General features: G+C 40.4%; 1 protein-coding gene and 1 long non-coding RNA gene across 3 annotated transcripts in view; one reads left to right on the plus strand and one right to left on the minus strand.

Moving 5' to 3' along the window:
• Positions 1 to 10378, minus strand: part of LOC118233063 — a 39682-nt gene extending 29304 nt beyond the window's left edge. For both annotated transcript variants that reach the window (XR_004766445.1, XR_004766444.1), the window contains exon 1: positions 9876 to 10378. This is a non-coding gene — a long non-coding RNA (uncharacterized LOC118233063). The remainder of the gene's footprint in view (positions 1 to 9875) is intronic.
• zgc:92591 (uncharacterized protein LOC436997 homolog) lies at positions 1417 to 2394 on the plus strand. The gene is made up of 3 exons (XM_035428388.1): positions 1417 to 1505; positions 1587 to 1714; positions 1870 to 2394. Exons 2-3 carry the CDS (start codon positions 1598 to 1600, stop codon positions 2104 to 2106), a joined length of 354 nt encoding a protein of 117 aa, XP_035284279.1. The 5' UTR covers positions 1417 to 1505; positions 1587 to 1597; the 3' UTR covers positions 2107 to 2394.
• Positions 10379 to 16378: the final 6000 nt, after the last annotated feature.

The raw sequence follows: 16378 nt of genomic DNA on the forward strand, positions 1-16378 counted from the left end.
CAATCTATAATGTATTGTGTAAAGTTTACTGCAGTATTAATTTGAAAAAAGTTCATTATTTCAACTTAAGACAAGGTTTACAGAATAGACAAACGCACACAAGCTCCAAGATCCACCAACTACTATAGCACTGCCTTCCTTTTTTGTGTGAAAAACCTTGCATTTAATGCCTTAAAACAGGACTCCAGTAAAAGAGGCAGTACCATCTGGCTCCATCAAGTGTGTTTAACAATCTGTCATATTTTACAGATCAGCAACCTTGGACCTGGAGTGTTTGAGAAGACAGATTATGGTCCATCCAGACAAAGCACTACTAAACAGGTTAAAATGCTAGGCTAAGTGAACTCAGGTGACCCGGTGTTAATCGTATTCTGTATTTCACTCAGACCAAGAGCACCTGCAAGACTGTGGCACTCAACACTTTTTTGTGTCCCCATATTAATATACACTTCACATGCATTTTATTTTATTAGTGAACACTTGGGCACTTAGTGCACCATGTTTTTACATTACATACAGATTAGACTTGGGTGGAGAGTTTTTACTGCTTCTTAAAATAGCCTTTGAAAAGTTTTTTTTTTTTTTTTTTTTTAATCTGGAATTCAGCAAGATTTCAAATTTTCATTATTTTAATACCAGAGATGGTTGCATAAGAGAACTTGAAGCTGATCTCAATCATTTGCCGATTACAAATTTTTTTGTGCCTTTGGGCGTACACTATCGTACACTATTACAAAGGCGACACCCAGTGGTTAATATACAAATTGCACGCATTTACCACTCAAAGCCAGTTGAAAACCAAAGTAAACAAGGAGCTCAAACCGGTGTGTTATTCAATGTGTAGACCTGCTGCAGAAATCAGGAGACGTTCATTGATAGTGGGTTTATGAAAAAAGATGATTTCTAATCCTAATTAGTCACACACCGAAATAATGCGACCTTTACTTGCACAACGCATTAAAACGTCGATAAATCCCCTTGGATATCTGCAATCTTTTTGATTCGCAGACAAGTGCTTACCATTTCAACAGCAAGGCCGAGTGGCCGACTAATTAGTGTTGTTGTGAGTTTCAAAAAAATAAACCATAAAGTTCAACATTTAGTATCTTACACAAGTATAGGCCACATTATGAAACAACCGACCGTAGAAATTGAAATCAAGCGACAAGTAGTTCATGTCTAAGAAAATCCCATCTATAGCTTGTCAACACAATCAATTTTCAATCGAATATTTTGTCGGGTGTCTGTCTTTCGCGCTGCGCACTGGAACGAACATTATTATAGTACCCTGTTGAAGATTCAAATGAAAATGGGAACAGTGGGGTTTTATGTAGATTCCTAAGCAGCCACACCAGGTAAATTTCTAACCTCGTGAAAATTGTATGGTGCCAATTAAACCAATTAAGAACTATAGAAAAGTAGATCATGGTATGCAGAAACGGTGGGCATACGTATTAAAACCAAAATCGTAACATTATAATTTGGAAACATATAGCCTACAAGAGGTTGGTATTATTTATAATTAAAATGTATAAATGCATACATAACTTTTTAAAACCCTTTTTGCTTGATGTATTCCACTTCAGTGCATCTGAAAATGAGTAATGATGTTGCAAAAAAGAGGGGGAAAGCACCCGGTGAGAGAAAGACGACTAAAAGAAAAGCCAAAAGAAGGGAGACTTACGCGGTGTATATCTACAAAGTCCTGAAGCAGGTACGCTGCGATGGCGTAAAAATCAGTGGAGTGCTTCCCGGATCGACCTTGCAGGGCCTGCATGGCCTGTTATGTGTACTTGAACTTGTTTGTCATTAAATAACCCACTATTTCATATTCTTGTCATTTTCCCCACTGTCTGGCATGTCTGAAAGGTTCACCCAGACACCGGTATCTCGAGCAGAGCAATGAGCATAATGAACTCCTTCGTCAACGACGTCTTCGAGCGGATAGCGACAGAAGCTTCCCGACTGACCCAGTATAACAAGCGGTCCACCATCACCAGCCGTGAAGTGCAGACAGCCGTCCGCCTTCTGCTACCCGGAGAGCTCGCGAAACACGCCGTCTCTGAGGGTACCAAGGCGGTCACTAAATACACCAGTTCAAAGTGAAACTTTAATTCCTCCGGAAATTGAGACACTTTATATGTATTCAGTGCGTCAAATGAAAAATGCTGCACAGGTTCACTATAGTATGCATATAAATCCGTACTAATAGACCTACTTCCCAATATTACTATCAGTAGATCTGTGCAAAATGTCACGCAGAATATTATTTGACGACCTCGGATGTATCCATTTGACTCGACGCATTTTGTGGGGCATTGTGGCAGGGCACTGCAAGAAGTGCATTTTGTTTTGGCCATGTTTATTTTGTTAAATAAATATGCGTGCACAGTACTGCCTCAGTGGATTGATTGTGAAATGCGAACACCTCTCCTGGTACATTTTACATAAAAAAATATCGCTTTAATGCGTTATATTCGCATACTCCAAGAACCGTTTAGCCAGTGGTTTTACCATTCAGGTAAAAATATTTGAAGAAACTACAAATTAAGACGTGCATATTCCATTTAGTATAAAAAAATAAATAAAAGTAGAGATTTCATATACAAATGTACTAAACAAAACCGTTGTACTTAACACAGGAGTGTTGCATTGTGTAATGAATGGCTACAAAATAGTTCATGAGTAGTGTACTCAAAATGGGTATTTCAATCAAGTGTTAACCTTCCCATTGCATGTTACTGTATAGGTACATTAATGTCAGAGTATAGAAACATTACTTTGCAAGCTTCCTAGCTACTGTTACTTCTGGTTTCACACTGGTTTTTTTATTTTATTTTTCAAAGGTTCTCAAATGCATGCTTTGTGCAACATGATGTTGTAATGGCATTGGTCTGGACACTTATGGAGCAGCTTCCCCTGAACTTTATAACACACCAGTCTAATTACTTTGGAGACATGAGACATGATACACAAACTGTTTAGTGGACCCTGGTATTTCTGCAGTGTCTGAGGTGGTCACACTTAGTTGCATTCCTCCTCACAGGTTCCATGGTGTTAGGAGACCCATATACTAGAACCAGTGCTAGCTGGGTAGTATAGCGCTGTGTATAATACAAATATATTCTGCTTTTGCAGCCCAAGCATCTGTCGGCATATATCACCACAGCATATTTTCCCATCCTGAAGTTCCATCATGAGCTGCTGTTAAGTGTTGGTGTCCAGTTGGTCTTTTGTGTGGAATCAGGTGGAAACTGTTCTGATTCAGTACATTGCCACAAACTTATAGGTCCTTTTGTGGTGTAATATCAATGAGCTATCAGCAAAATCCTTTTTATACAGAAATGTCTGGGCAGGAATTACTTGCTATGGCCTTGCTTATTGTCAGCTGCAGTGATGTGTGTAGTCCCTTGGTAAAGGCTTTGTCGAAAGGCTGGGCTGTGTACTCCATGTCTGTGAGGAAAAAATGATTGAACTAATGAGGTCTTGCTGGGGTTGGAGGGGAAAACCAAATGAGCAGGCCCTAGAGTTTTGATGGCCATAAACAAGAGTTGCTATTGTGGCCCTAAAGTGAGTCTCCACCACACCTATCCCTGTCCGTGATCACAATATCCCTTCTGCCAGTCTGTCATCGCATCCCCCCCCCCCCCCCCCGCCCCCTCTACCGGTCTGAATGCACAATCACACACACACATCCCCACCCCCAGCACGCTTTATGCACTCATAACCCCATCCCCTAAATCTCCCTCTGGACCCACCAATCTTCCTCCATACCCCACCCCCCATTTTTATCTGATGATGTTTGCTGGAGGAAAGCACAATTTGTGACTTCCCTCAGTGTCAATGTGCAGTTGAAGGACATCTCCCACCCACATGGCCAGCTGTTCTCTGTCGTGCTGCCTCAACAGCAGAGAGTGTCATTTTATATGAGTTAAATCTCTTACTTGATTTTTGGGGATTCAGGCTCATTCTAGCCTAATATTTCCCATTTTTCTGTAAAGCAAATGTGACGTCACTAGAATAGGACTATACAAATTGCATAAAATTGGAAACAATTCATACATTGATAAAATAATTCTTAGAACAGAGTATTTCATCAATGTTTTTTGTGACAAATTGTGCTGTCCTTTTGTTTATTTGAGTGAGTTCTACTGGTTAAACCAAGTTAAATAAAAGTAATTTGTTCTTCCTGCAAAATGATTAGGGATTCACCTCAGCTGTACAAACCTCACGGTTATGGACTGACCAAGTCAGCCAAACAGGTATAAACCGGAGACTATAAAATAATGGTAAAACAGTCAATGTCACCTTCCATTCAGAAACACAGAGGAGATCAACCTATCCCAGGATATGGTGGTAACACAAGCAATAGAACACCAATGGTGATTGGAGGATGCTTTCTGGCTAATTTATGGTTAATACCTAAAGGGAGTGTATCATATAAAAATAATGCAACTGCTATGTATGTATATGATTGTGCAAATGATTCAATTTCTTAAAATAGCTTTCTGTCAAAATTACAAGCATTTCAAGGTATCAAATGACAAAGGGCAGCATTATATTATAGCCATCTCCGCTACAGATACAGTAATGCAACCAGACTCATCCCATATAACTTATGGTGGTAAGTTGTCATGACTTGCTAAATGTCACACCATAATCCAAGGCACTTTGCACATTTTACACCGAGGCAGTGTCATTCATATACATATCTTAGATATGTGAATACTGGAGAAGTATCATTACTAGGGCCATGAATTTGTCTCTACAATGTGACCTGCAGGTATTTAAACTTGTATTTCAATAGTTATCCTGAAGGAGTGCTGATGTGGTGACCAACACCCCAGGATCAGCCTTAGGAACCCCAAAGAATGAGATGGCACCAGCAGGTCCAACAAGTAACAATTTATTGCCCAACATGCACACATAGGGAGAGCACCTCCTGAGCAGTTCAAGAGAACTCTGAGGTAACAGATACATCCATTTGGCAACAAACATGTTGGGCACACTCATAGAATGTATACACCAATTACTTCTCACCATGGTGATCTTCAAACACAACTCTTCACTGACAACCTCACCTGGCCTTGAAGTGGCCAGATGAGGTAGCGAATAGGATAGAATTCAAAGAATGATAGCAAAGATTAGGTCATGACCCCTATGGCCATTGGACCACACACACACACATATAGTGCCAGACGGGCTGGTTTGAGTATTTCAGAAACTGTTGATCTACCGGGATTTTCACAGAGAACCATCTCTAGAGTTTACAGAGAATGGTCCAAAAAAGAGAAAATATCCAGTGAGCGTCAGTTCTCTGGTTGAAAATGCCTTGTTGGTGGCAGAGGTCAGAGGAGAATGGCCAGACTGGTTCAAGCTGATAGAAAGGCAGTAACAGTAATTCAAATAACCACTCGTTACAACCGAGGTATGCAGAAGAGCATCTCTGAACACACACCACGTCAAACTTTGAAGCAGATGGGCTACAGCAGCAGAAGACCACACCGGGTGCTACTCCTGTCACCTAATGAAGTGGCCGGTGAGTGTGTATATATATATATATATATATATATATATATATACATATATATATATATATATGACATTTATGTACCTGTTTACCATTCAGAACATCTACAAGGCATTCCCTCACTTTCCATCGAGCCTACTCCCCCCTACCGGGAATCCAGGCCCACTGCAGCTGTGAGGCTCCCACTTCCACCGGAACGCCAGAATCATTCCGTCAGCATGACTGCGAGCCGCAGCTATGCCACATCAGGTCCCTATAGGCCAGGGGTGGCCAACCCAGGTCCTAGAGAGCCGCAGGGTCAGCTGGCTTTTGTTTTTACTCGGCACTTAATTGATCAATTAAAGCAGTTGATTACACAGTTAACTCACCTCACCTGGTTTCTTTTGTCTAAGTGGTTGTTCTGTTTAAGGTGAAAACAAAAACCAGCAGACCCTGCGGCTCCCCAGGACCAGGGTTGGACACCCCTGCTATAGGCACTCCAATGGCACAGTTAAGTGCAGTGGTCTCCAATCCTGGTCCTGGAGAGCTACAGGGTCTGCTGGTTTTTGTTTTCACCTTAAAGTCAGCACCCAATTGAGACCCAAGACACCAGGTGAGTTGAGTTAACTGTGTAATCAACTGCTCTAATTAATTCATGAAGTGCAGAGTCACCATGAAAACCAGCAGACCCTGTAGTTCTCCAGGACCAGGGTTGGAGACCACTGCCTTAATCATTCATTACTCGGAGTGTAAATGCTTTGGGCTAACAGAACATTTATATTATTAAGTTATTCCTTGAAATAGTTAGGAAATTTTTTTATAATTTCTCTTCATTTTTTGATTTATGAGTATGAGAATAGGCTGTCACATGCAGAATTTTGTCAATGAAAATGCCATATTGTTTTACAGGCCAGGATAATGGGGTTATACAGTGGTAAAACCATGGTAGCATTGCAATGTTTAGTTGCCAGTTTATTTTTTATTCTCCGTTTTATTGTAATGTTTAATTATATTTGTAGACCCATTCAATCGCTGCATTGCCTTTCATCAATGCACGAGCTGCACACGAGCGCGCTCATCCTCTGAAATACGGGCAGCCAGCCATTACTTCTAAACTGCGCTGCAGTCGGCCAGCTGAGCTGCCACAGCTGCTGCACCAGCAGGCTGTACAACTACTGCAGCTGCTGCAGCCAGATCGGAAGCCACTCGACCGAAGGAGTAGTTTTCATATTATAATGACGCCCTCCCTCCCAGCCGTGGTCAGCACTAGCATGGTCCAAAGTCGATCTGAACAATAGTGGTCATACTGTCCCATGCGAAACGGTCGTGAGCGACCCACAAGAGGATAAAGTTGTATTTATCTGAACTTCCTCCAGCGCACGCGTCATTTTTCACACCAATAAGAAAACAGACAGACACTCAAGAAAGTACGTAGCACCTGAATAATGAAGAGTTACTGTAATACGATGTAGATCTGTTTCACCAGTCGGCAATCGGCAGCCTAGAGACATCGCGCACCTGTGAATTACATCATGATGTGCATTTTGCCATCGATGGGGATTTAAGGTGGGTGGAGAGGGACATACATTATGCACACATCAAATGAAACAACTATTGTACTTTTGCTCTTTTCAAATATTTGCGCGACAGTCGGCTAACACACGAAATCGCAATCTTCCTGAAAGCACCTGGAATCTGCCTTCGTCACCGTTCTTTACGGTGCATTGCAGTCAGTCTTCTCATATTGGTTCCAACCCCCTTTATAATTGTTTTCCTTAGACATCACTATAAGGGTGGTTCACATCCTGAAGCGCTCCACCGAAAACTTTGTGCGCTTGTCAGATCGTTCATAGCTGACGTGGATTGTCCTTGGCTTGCTTAGTTTCGTTGCCGTTAAACTGATAGCATCACCCAGGTGAAGGCTGGCCTTTTGTCTGATCATTTAGAAAAGAGGAACATCAAATGTGATCTTCTTATGCCTCAGTGCGTGCTGTATAATGAGAGTAATTGGCTGTATTTATTCCCCAGCACGTGTCACTGGCTGAGGGGGTCCAGCAGTAATACACCGTGGGTCATAAATATTCAAAGTAAGAATGAATTGCAGCTTTTCAGTGCTTTCCACTAGAGGGCAGTCACAAGTCAAACACAGGAGTGCTACAAAGCTTGAATTAAAAAATCAGTTAGGAGATAAATTGCCTGAATTCTGCTTCTCTGTCTGTCACTTCTAGCATACATATAATATAGATTTTTTTTTAAAATATTTGCACTGCCGTATCGATACATACATACATTCTGTTCCCAAGATGTTGCTAAAATCTTTAGTCCTTGAATGATCTTAGATAGAATTATATGAAACAACAGTCAATGTAGTATACATAGTAATAAATTATATTCAGAATTCAATGACAATAATATCAGTAATTCAGAATTCTGGCAGATTTCTCATTCAAACATCCTCTTACAGACCCATTGGTTTTACGTGTTTTTGTGTGTGCTGTGTGTGTTCCATCTAAATTCTTTTTTCACACATTATTTTCCCCCAATATGGAGTAATTCTGCGATTCTACTTTTTCACTGGCCTGAAAGGTAGGCCTATATCCTTTGTCTTCTGACAATTTTCACGTTAATTACCAGAAAATCAATTTAAATAATACATTTATTTTATATAGAACCATTTTTTTTTTCTATTTATAATGTGTATTATAAAATAGAAATTGAACGGTTGTAATAATCTTGCAAAATAAAAAGAATTAACATTTTTTTGCAAACATTAAAAGTTCAACAAACACAATTGCAGTGCTGAATATATTCCACTAGGTGGTAGCATTGTACAGGCTTTTTATATTAATGGTGCTATCTGATTGTATTTCTCATGCAAAGTTGTTAGAATGAAAGGTGACAATTACAGTGGCCATTTTCAGGAAGGAGTGGATATGTGCACATAATGTGCAAATCACGTTGGTGTGACAATTACAAAATGAAAAATTAATAATAATGCAATTATTATATAGAAAGCAATATCAGGACTATTGTGTTTTATTCTATTTAGTAATTACGTTATTTTATATTACCTCCATTTAATGGACACTCTTATCCAGTAAATAAGGTTTAAAAGAGCAGCAGTAACTACAAATAAGAATAATTACATTACATTATATTACACTGCGTTCATTCATCCAAGCAATATTAGAGAACATAAGTGGATTTACATGATTCATAGTGCCAGACCTAGAAAACAACATTCCCAGGCCAGAAAACTATGCTAGGCAAGAACTAATCTATTCATAGCAAGCCCTTTGAAGAAAAATCTAAAGATACATAACATTAACTACTACGCAAGGTAAGAATATCTGAAAATGAGCAACAATTCTGCTGTCCTGATCACCATTGAAAGTTTGAGTGCAGACAGCCATCGTGACTAGACGGAGTCCAACTTGCATAAATGCATAACCTCAGGTGTAATAGCTGGTTTGTGGAGTGCATTGCAACCGGACTATGGTATCCTGTTCAGTAGCGTTCTGAAGAGAAACTGCCTGCTCATGTTGTGTTAAACAACTAACATCCCAGCATGGGATTCTGTTGTTTGTAATTAACTCAGAAACTACACATCACCGAGCTGAATATCAGTCTGAGAGCCGTGACAGAAGGATCTTGCTAATCAACAGGTCCGGTTCTGTGAAAACACCAAGCAAGAGAAAACTTAGACTTCAAATAAGATGTTAAGAGACCGCGTGTTAAAAAGAGCGACTCTTGTACCACAGTTGTTTAAAGGTTCATCGACAGGAGCGACTGGGTTGCCTATAAAGGATAACGCGTTAATTTGAACACCATGGGGCGCCGGTTTGTCCATAGTGACATGAAAAAGTTTGGACCGCGTGAAATTGTAGTCCGGGAACGCTGACGGGCACCCAAAGTACATATCTTAGAGGAATTATAATACCAAGGCCCTTAAGCAGTCTTAGTGAATGGGGAAATCTCCGATGGCGATCAGAAAGAGGGTAACGTATGGCTATGGTTAGTAAAAGTAAAAACATTTCAAGCCACCAGTAAATATTTAGTGTCACAGAGAAAGAGTATTAACAATAAATAGATTTTTTTTTTAAATAAGATCACAGTATGAGATCAAACCAGTACGAGTAGCAGCTTCGCACCGGCAATTAGGAACAGGCAGGACGCCACGGAGATTCAACCAGTCAAGGCATTCAGTTCCACAGTTCCCAAAAACACAAGTGAGGATACTGCCAACAACCCAGTCGTTCCATTCTCCTCGACCAGCTAGTTAGCAAAGCCAAGACAGTGGAAACTCATTCGCTAAATGGACCGCTGACGGCCTACAGTTCAGCGAGTGGAGACGTAGCCTACTCACCAAGCAGGCCCGATGGAGTTGGCTGGAGGGGTGCCGGTAGAGGGCCAGCTGCGGGCAGATGGACAGGAGCACAGGCAAGCAGGTAGAGACGCAAGACAGGGAATCCGAGGCAGTAGCCGCCATCTGGGTGCAGAAGCAGCAGCATTGTAACGAGAAGGACCAGAAAGGACCGGAGCAACGCTTAGGCAGCAATATGAAGTGATTTACGAAGTGATGACACAGGAGTGCAGTGTTGCGGGTACGCTAGGCCGGGAAAGGCCGGTGATCAGAAGGCGGGTAGGTCTCGAATCCGGGGAGGACAGCAGGGGGCTGGCGGCGGCGAGAGGTGCTGCAGCCGGGGTGCAGAGCAGGCAGCAAGTGGGGGGTAGGAGGGATCCAATCGATTCAGTCTTTGTCAAAACTGATCAAACGCGATTTGGAAACTTGGTAGTCTTCCTGCAATAAATAGAAATATGAAGAAGACATGAGTGATGCGACAAAGTACATAAAACGGAAACTTAAAACACTTAGTAGACTTAATGAATACTAATAAAGCAAAGGACCGATACAAGGAGAGAGAAGGGAGAGCAGCGGCATCCAGATGCGCCAGCGTGCGCTCAACCGGAAGGGAGCATAGAGATGCTTTAAAGTTCACTGATAGTTCACTTTCTGGGGGACTGGTATTATTTCAGTTTTAGTGTATGTTTTTTATTGGCCAATACAGTTTTCTGTGTGATTAAGAATATTTTAAATGTGAGTTTATCAACTAGCTAGTTGAAGTTTCCATACTCTGCTAAGGTTATGTAGAGAATGGGTGACAGCAGCAACTCCTATCTCCTGGTTTCTGCTGAGGCAGGTATGAGTTTACATTACATTACAGGCATTTAGCATTTGGATAGTTAAGCTGCAAGATTTTGGAATGAGATAGCTAGCTAAGCTAACTCATAGGTTTATTGCACCAGAATTGTATCCCCCTGGTACTTTTCAGATGTTCAGTGTTCACTGGATGAGCTTGTTTTATGTTCACAGCAAAACTGAAAAAGTGTGCAGCCTGAAATTAGCTCATCGACCAACACTGATGGGTGGTTTTGGGTGGCTAGAGATATTGTATTTTTTGTGTGTGACACAAGTGTAGTCTGGTTTGACCTGTAATAGAACGTTGATTGGCTGTTTCTCCCAGTTAGACTTTATAAAGCAGGTTATAATTACATTTGCGCATGCAGGATGTACTCAGATGGACTACAACCCTTCAACATCCTTTACACATCTGCAGTGGTGTTATTTTAGGTAAAAAGGTTATTTTATGAAAAAACTAAATTCTTTCACAACTTCAATATGTGGCTCAGACTGTTGGAGTAAACAGCCATTCAGCCTTCCCTGAGATATACTCAGCCACTTAAATCATCCACCATAACAAGCACATTGAAACTGAATGGCACAGCTAGTTAAGGAACTTGTGTGGAATGTAGTTATGTGTCCTGTTGTCTGTGACAAACGTAAACCATGCCAGTGGGTCCTGTCTTGTGATAGATAGCATTGGCCAGGGAGGGGAGATTTTCTGTTGACAGGGTAGCTCCTTCTTTAAGTGTTACACATATCAATGTACGGTAGGTAGGTGGATGGGTGGGTGGGTGTCTGGGTAGGTAGGTGGGTGGCTAGTTAGATTAGTAGCCCTAGTGTGGTACTGTTGTAATATGACTGTAATCCATCCCTCTTTGCCTGGTTCAATACATCTGTTTGGACAAGTACTTCCTTCACAATGTCACTAAACTGCAGTATGAGCAGAAACAATATGCCTTTAATTTGACATAAAATTTAATTTCCATCTGTTTTCATTACTTGGTTCTCAGTCATTTTGTATGGATTACCTGTGTGGATTTTGTGTGGAATCCCTTTCCAAGAGACCAAAAGCAACCTGTATTTGTCAATTCTCTAATAAAGCCTGAATATGCATATAATGATCCTGTGGTATTTAACTGCCTAGATAATAAGATTTGCGTCGCATGATATAGCTAATCTTTTGATTAAATTCTGTATAGATTTAGTGCTAATTTAATCACGCAAAGTGGCATTCTTTCAATGGTCTTTGATTACAGAATAATCCAACTAAGGGGGATTAAATAAATGCAGCTCAAACAAAAATAACCAAAAGGAACTGATTACAAATTTTCTAATTAGCGTAATGTTCCTTATTGCCCCTCCCCCACCATATTATATTTAGTATTTATTCACATTTAATCCCTGTATTTGTCATCAAACCAGAAAGTGTAACATCCCTTGTTAATGTGCTGTTTTGTGGCCTACCCCAGCCCACTCCCACCCCCACCCCCTATCACTATCTCTTTAATGATATATCCTTTAAATCTTCAGATATTTTGCTAATGACATGATGTCCGTGGATATATTACCAGGGGTATGATAGAATCATTAATGGTAGTGTTTTAAAAATTATCTCCGACATTTTTGCGGTGCCTTCCTTGCTCCTCTCCGTCTCTCCCTCCCGGATGGTACTCATTGTTGTCTCCTTTTGAAGGAGTGTTATAAACACATTATGGATGGGTACATTAGTGACTGATGCAGAGACAGGGATGGCGTTGTTTTGGTGTGAGAGTGCATCATTAGAGAATGTTCCACTTGGTGGGGAAGCGCGTATTAACTGCGCTCGCAATGAAATGAGGTTGTGATAGATAGTTAAAGTTATAGAAAGCTATTAGGTTGAAATATGAACCTCTCAATTGTCATAATGAAGCGCGGGGGCTATTTGCGCGGCGATCAGTGCGTTAGGAGACAATTGGAATCTGTAATGACAGACGCGATACATTACAGGCGATGGGGTTTAGGGCTTTAAGGTAGAAAATGTAATCAGATCCGCAAAGGATGTCACAGGGCTTCCATTAACCTACTGTTCAGAGCCTAGGAACTCCTCTTTTCTGTTACCCCTCTTTTTTGCAGGGTCGAGGAGTGGCTGGTGGGGATTGAAACGCACTCTCTGAGTCAGATCACCTGTGAAAGCTCCAATAGGTAAGGCTATATAAAACCAGAACTTCTAGAAGCCACAATCTAGTGCCCTGTTGTAAAGCAGAGAAAACTAGCAAAGTGGTCTAGCAAAGGTTATTTTAGCACAGGATGTGCCATTAAGGTCCACGTAACAGGGCAAAGACGTGTCTATTACGGAGGCATTTACACGGGCTGATTAGCTCTAATCTGGTAAATTGCACCTTGGATCACTGACCTTTTCCGGCTGTGTGATTTGATGCTTGAGCAGGGCTAATCAAGATGAGCCAAATGGGCATTCGGCTCCCCGTAAGGTGCATTTCTTTGTCGTGTGTTCCCGAAATTTTATGTTAGAATAGGCCCATCGCACTGTGATCAAAAGTATTTTTTACGAGAGGAAGTTAAATATCTCTTTTCATTCCAGACCTTAAAAAACCAAATTATTGGTGACAATTATGAGGAATATTCAGACTTACTTGAACAGTGTGAACTTAATGTTATCACGCAGTCCCAACTAAGCACCTGTATCACTTTGCACACCAAGTGTAGCCTACTACAAGTTGTACAAGTTAGAAACTACACACAGTGGGCACTTTGTTAGGCCCACCTGCTCATTAACACAAATAGCCTGCTCGTCCAAACAGCAAATCATGTGGCTGCGACTCAGTGTATAGAGCATGCAGACAGGGTGAAAAGGTTTTGTTTCTGCTCGGCCGAACACTAGAAATGGCAAGATGCGTGATCGAAGCGACTTTGACTGTGGTATGACTGCTGGGGCCAGACATGGTGGTTCCAACATCTCAGATCTGCCCTCCTGGGATTTTTATGCACTACAGTCTGTAGGGTTTACAGAAAATGGTGTGATAAACAAACAAAAAAACATCTAGTAAGCGGCGGTCTTCTGGGCAAAAAAACTAGTTGATATCAAAATAAGGTCAGTTGATGTGATAAAGCTGTGATTCATCTGATTAAAAGTGACCAATGATACTTGGATAAATCCAGCAAACTGAACTGAATAGAGTTTGAAATTTGGTCTTTGGTTTCTTTTTTAATTTAATAAATCAAATGTATCCCACCATGTAGATGAGCAGACAGACTCAACTGATTTTTGGCAATCTCAAAATGAGTATTTATTTCATTTGTAATTTAATTTTCAACCTGATACTGTACCGATTAAGAATTAGGATGTAAAAGGTATAGCTTAATACTGTGCAGGACCACAGCTCATTAACATACACTTGCACACAGACATTTTTATAACACAGAGGTGTTAAGGTTACATTATTGGATGCAATTGTGTCTGTTCCTTAAACATTTTTTTCAATTTATTTTTGTCAAATTTAATCCTGAAATCCTTAGGAAATTGCTCATTACACGCCATCAAATTCAGTCCAGTTACATAATTTGCAATGCTCATTTCCACTAATTTAACACATAATTGCGATCCAATTTGGATGCAACCCCCAACCCTGACATGCTGTATGATTGCTTAATTAAGTTTTCTAGGATTCAAACAGCCGTTTGGGGTCTCATGCCTCTTTCTGAAACAAAAGTGTTCAAGATAATACGAGATCACAGTATCTCGCACGCATCTTAAAATAAGCATGTGGTCAGTTAAGTGACAATGCCACCGCAGCTGTGTGCGTTCAAGACAGGTGAATTTGAATTTGACTCTGTTGCTTCTGGAGAGATTTCTCCAGAGGTCCTTTGTTGGTTTTTTGAAAACACAATTTATGTGAGCAACATTAAACATTGGGCAAAGCCTTCCCAAGAGCAGGGAACTGAGTATCAATGTATCAATGTCGTGCTATGAAGTGGTCATAGATGGCCATAGTGGCCATAGATGTCAGTGACGCCAGAAAAAAGTAGGTTGCCTTGTCGTCACACTGAAGTAACTTCTGCTTCCTGGCTGATACATAAATGAGACGCCTCTGGTTTACAGGAGCTGGCCTCACAAGTGTGCACACACAGGAAGTGGTCAAAGCCCAAGAATAGGCCATCCTCCTTTAGCAGCCATATACGTGTAACAAATTGTCTTGCTGATACTTTTAAATTTTTTTATATTTGTATTTGATCTAATTAAAATTCATTTTAAAGTGGTGACCTAGACTAAATTTACATTGACATTGAAAATGAGGAAGTTGGACGCTGAAAATTGATTGGACCTTGATTGGATTTTATACTGAACTGGCAATTAATTTGTCAAATTTACAGTAACTTCTATGTGCACAAAACTGCTGGTTTGTTTTGCCATAAACATTTATATTCCATCTTCTCTAATGTTGTATTTATAATAACCTACTGTATTAATATTAGTATTAACATTGTATTTTTTCAGTACAAACTATATAACTGCACGTTTACATATACGCAAATATCCCACTCATGCGTAGGCTAATCTTAAAATGTGTGAATATTTTCAGTTACATTGTACATATTTCCATATTAACTACAATGCATTCGTACTTCTGTAGCTAGAATTTTTTTTTTTTTTTTTTTTTTTACACTTTTCAGTATTATTTAATTAGCCGCTAGTCACAAAGAAGGTGGGTTTCATTCATTTTTCCTTCTGATTACTGCCTCCTGCTACTGAACTCAAATCAGAATTAAGAGCCGCATAATCAGCAGGAACTAATTGTCTAATTGCACTAATAAGTAGCGACAGACTCATTAGCCGTTTTAAGTGTCCAGTTGATAACGTCGCTTCTCATTGTGGACGTTGCGCGCAAATGGCAGACTGCCCCACCGAAACAGCTGTTCTTAACGGCAGACGGGGAAATAAAGCGCTGCTGATGTCTGGAGGGAGCCGCGCGGGTAGGAGGGTGCTGCGGGTGACGGGCTGTTTCTTTTCTTTTTTTTTTTTAAGAGCAGAAACTCTCCGCTCCTACGAAAATTGAAATGGCCACCATTTGAGAAATGAATTTATCGAAGTCTCTGTCTTTTTCCCCATTAGTAAGTGTTTAGTTCAGCGTTTTAAATAATTGCGTTACCAGGAATGATATTTAAAATACATTTGGGAGTCAATGAGGCGGGAAAGTGCCTACATGTTTTTCTGATGACACCCGGGCCATTTGGAAGACATCAAAGTAGAGAGGAGGTAGCCCAGATGCATATTATAAACTCATTATGGATATCATTTAAAAGGATACACTTCAGCAGCAAATACAATATTCCCCGTCTCTCTCTGGTAATGTGTGTTTGCAAAGTCGAAACTCTTAGATGCCTTCAGTTAATGTGACATCTATTATCGAACTGTAAAATCGAATAAATTGCATTGATTTCCATACCAGCATGGTCGTTAAGGTATGGACGGGACACTATTATGAGCCAATGTTTTCAAATGGAAATGAGCAGAAAGCATGCTATCTTTAAAGAAATAATATCAAGAATGCGTTCAAAGCATGAATTCGTGGCCATACTTTTCAGTTTTTGAGGGGGGCATCCTGTTTTATGATGTATTAAATATTTATTTCTGGGCATCATTTGATATTTTTTTTAATGGGTCGGATGTACGAAACTGCTAAATTAGG

The sequence above is a fragment of the Anguilla anguilla genome, chromosome 8 (genome assembly GCF_013347855.1).
Source record: "Anguilla anguilla isolate fAngAng1 chromosome 8, fAngAng1.pri, whole genome shotgun sequence".
Classification (NCBI taxonomy): domain Eukaryota; kingdom Metazoa; phylum Chordata; class Actinopteri; order Anguilliformes; family Anguillidae; genus Anguilla; species Anguilla anguilla.

Coding starts and splice junctions, on each gene's coding strand:
- zgc:92591 (XM_035428388.1), top strand. CDS start 1,598: ATGAGTAATGATGTTGCAAAAAAGAGGGGGAAAGCACCCGGTGAGAGA. Junction 1,715..1,869: donor TCTACAAAGTCCTGAAGCAG/GTACGCTGCGAT, acceptor CATGTCTGAAAG/GTTCACCCAGACACCGGTAT.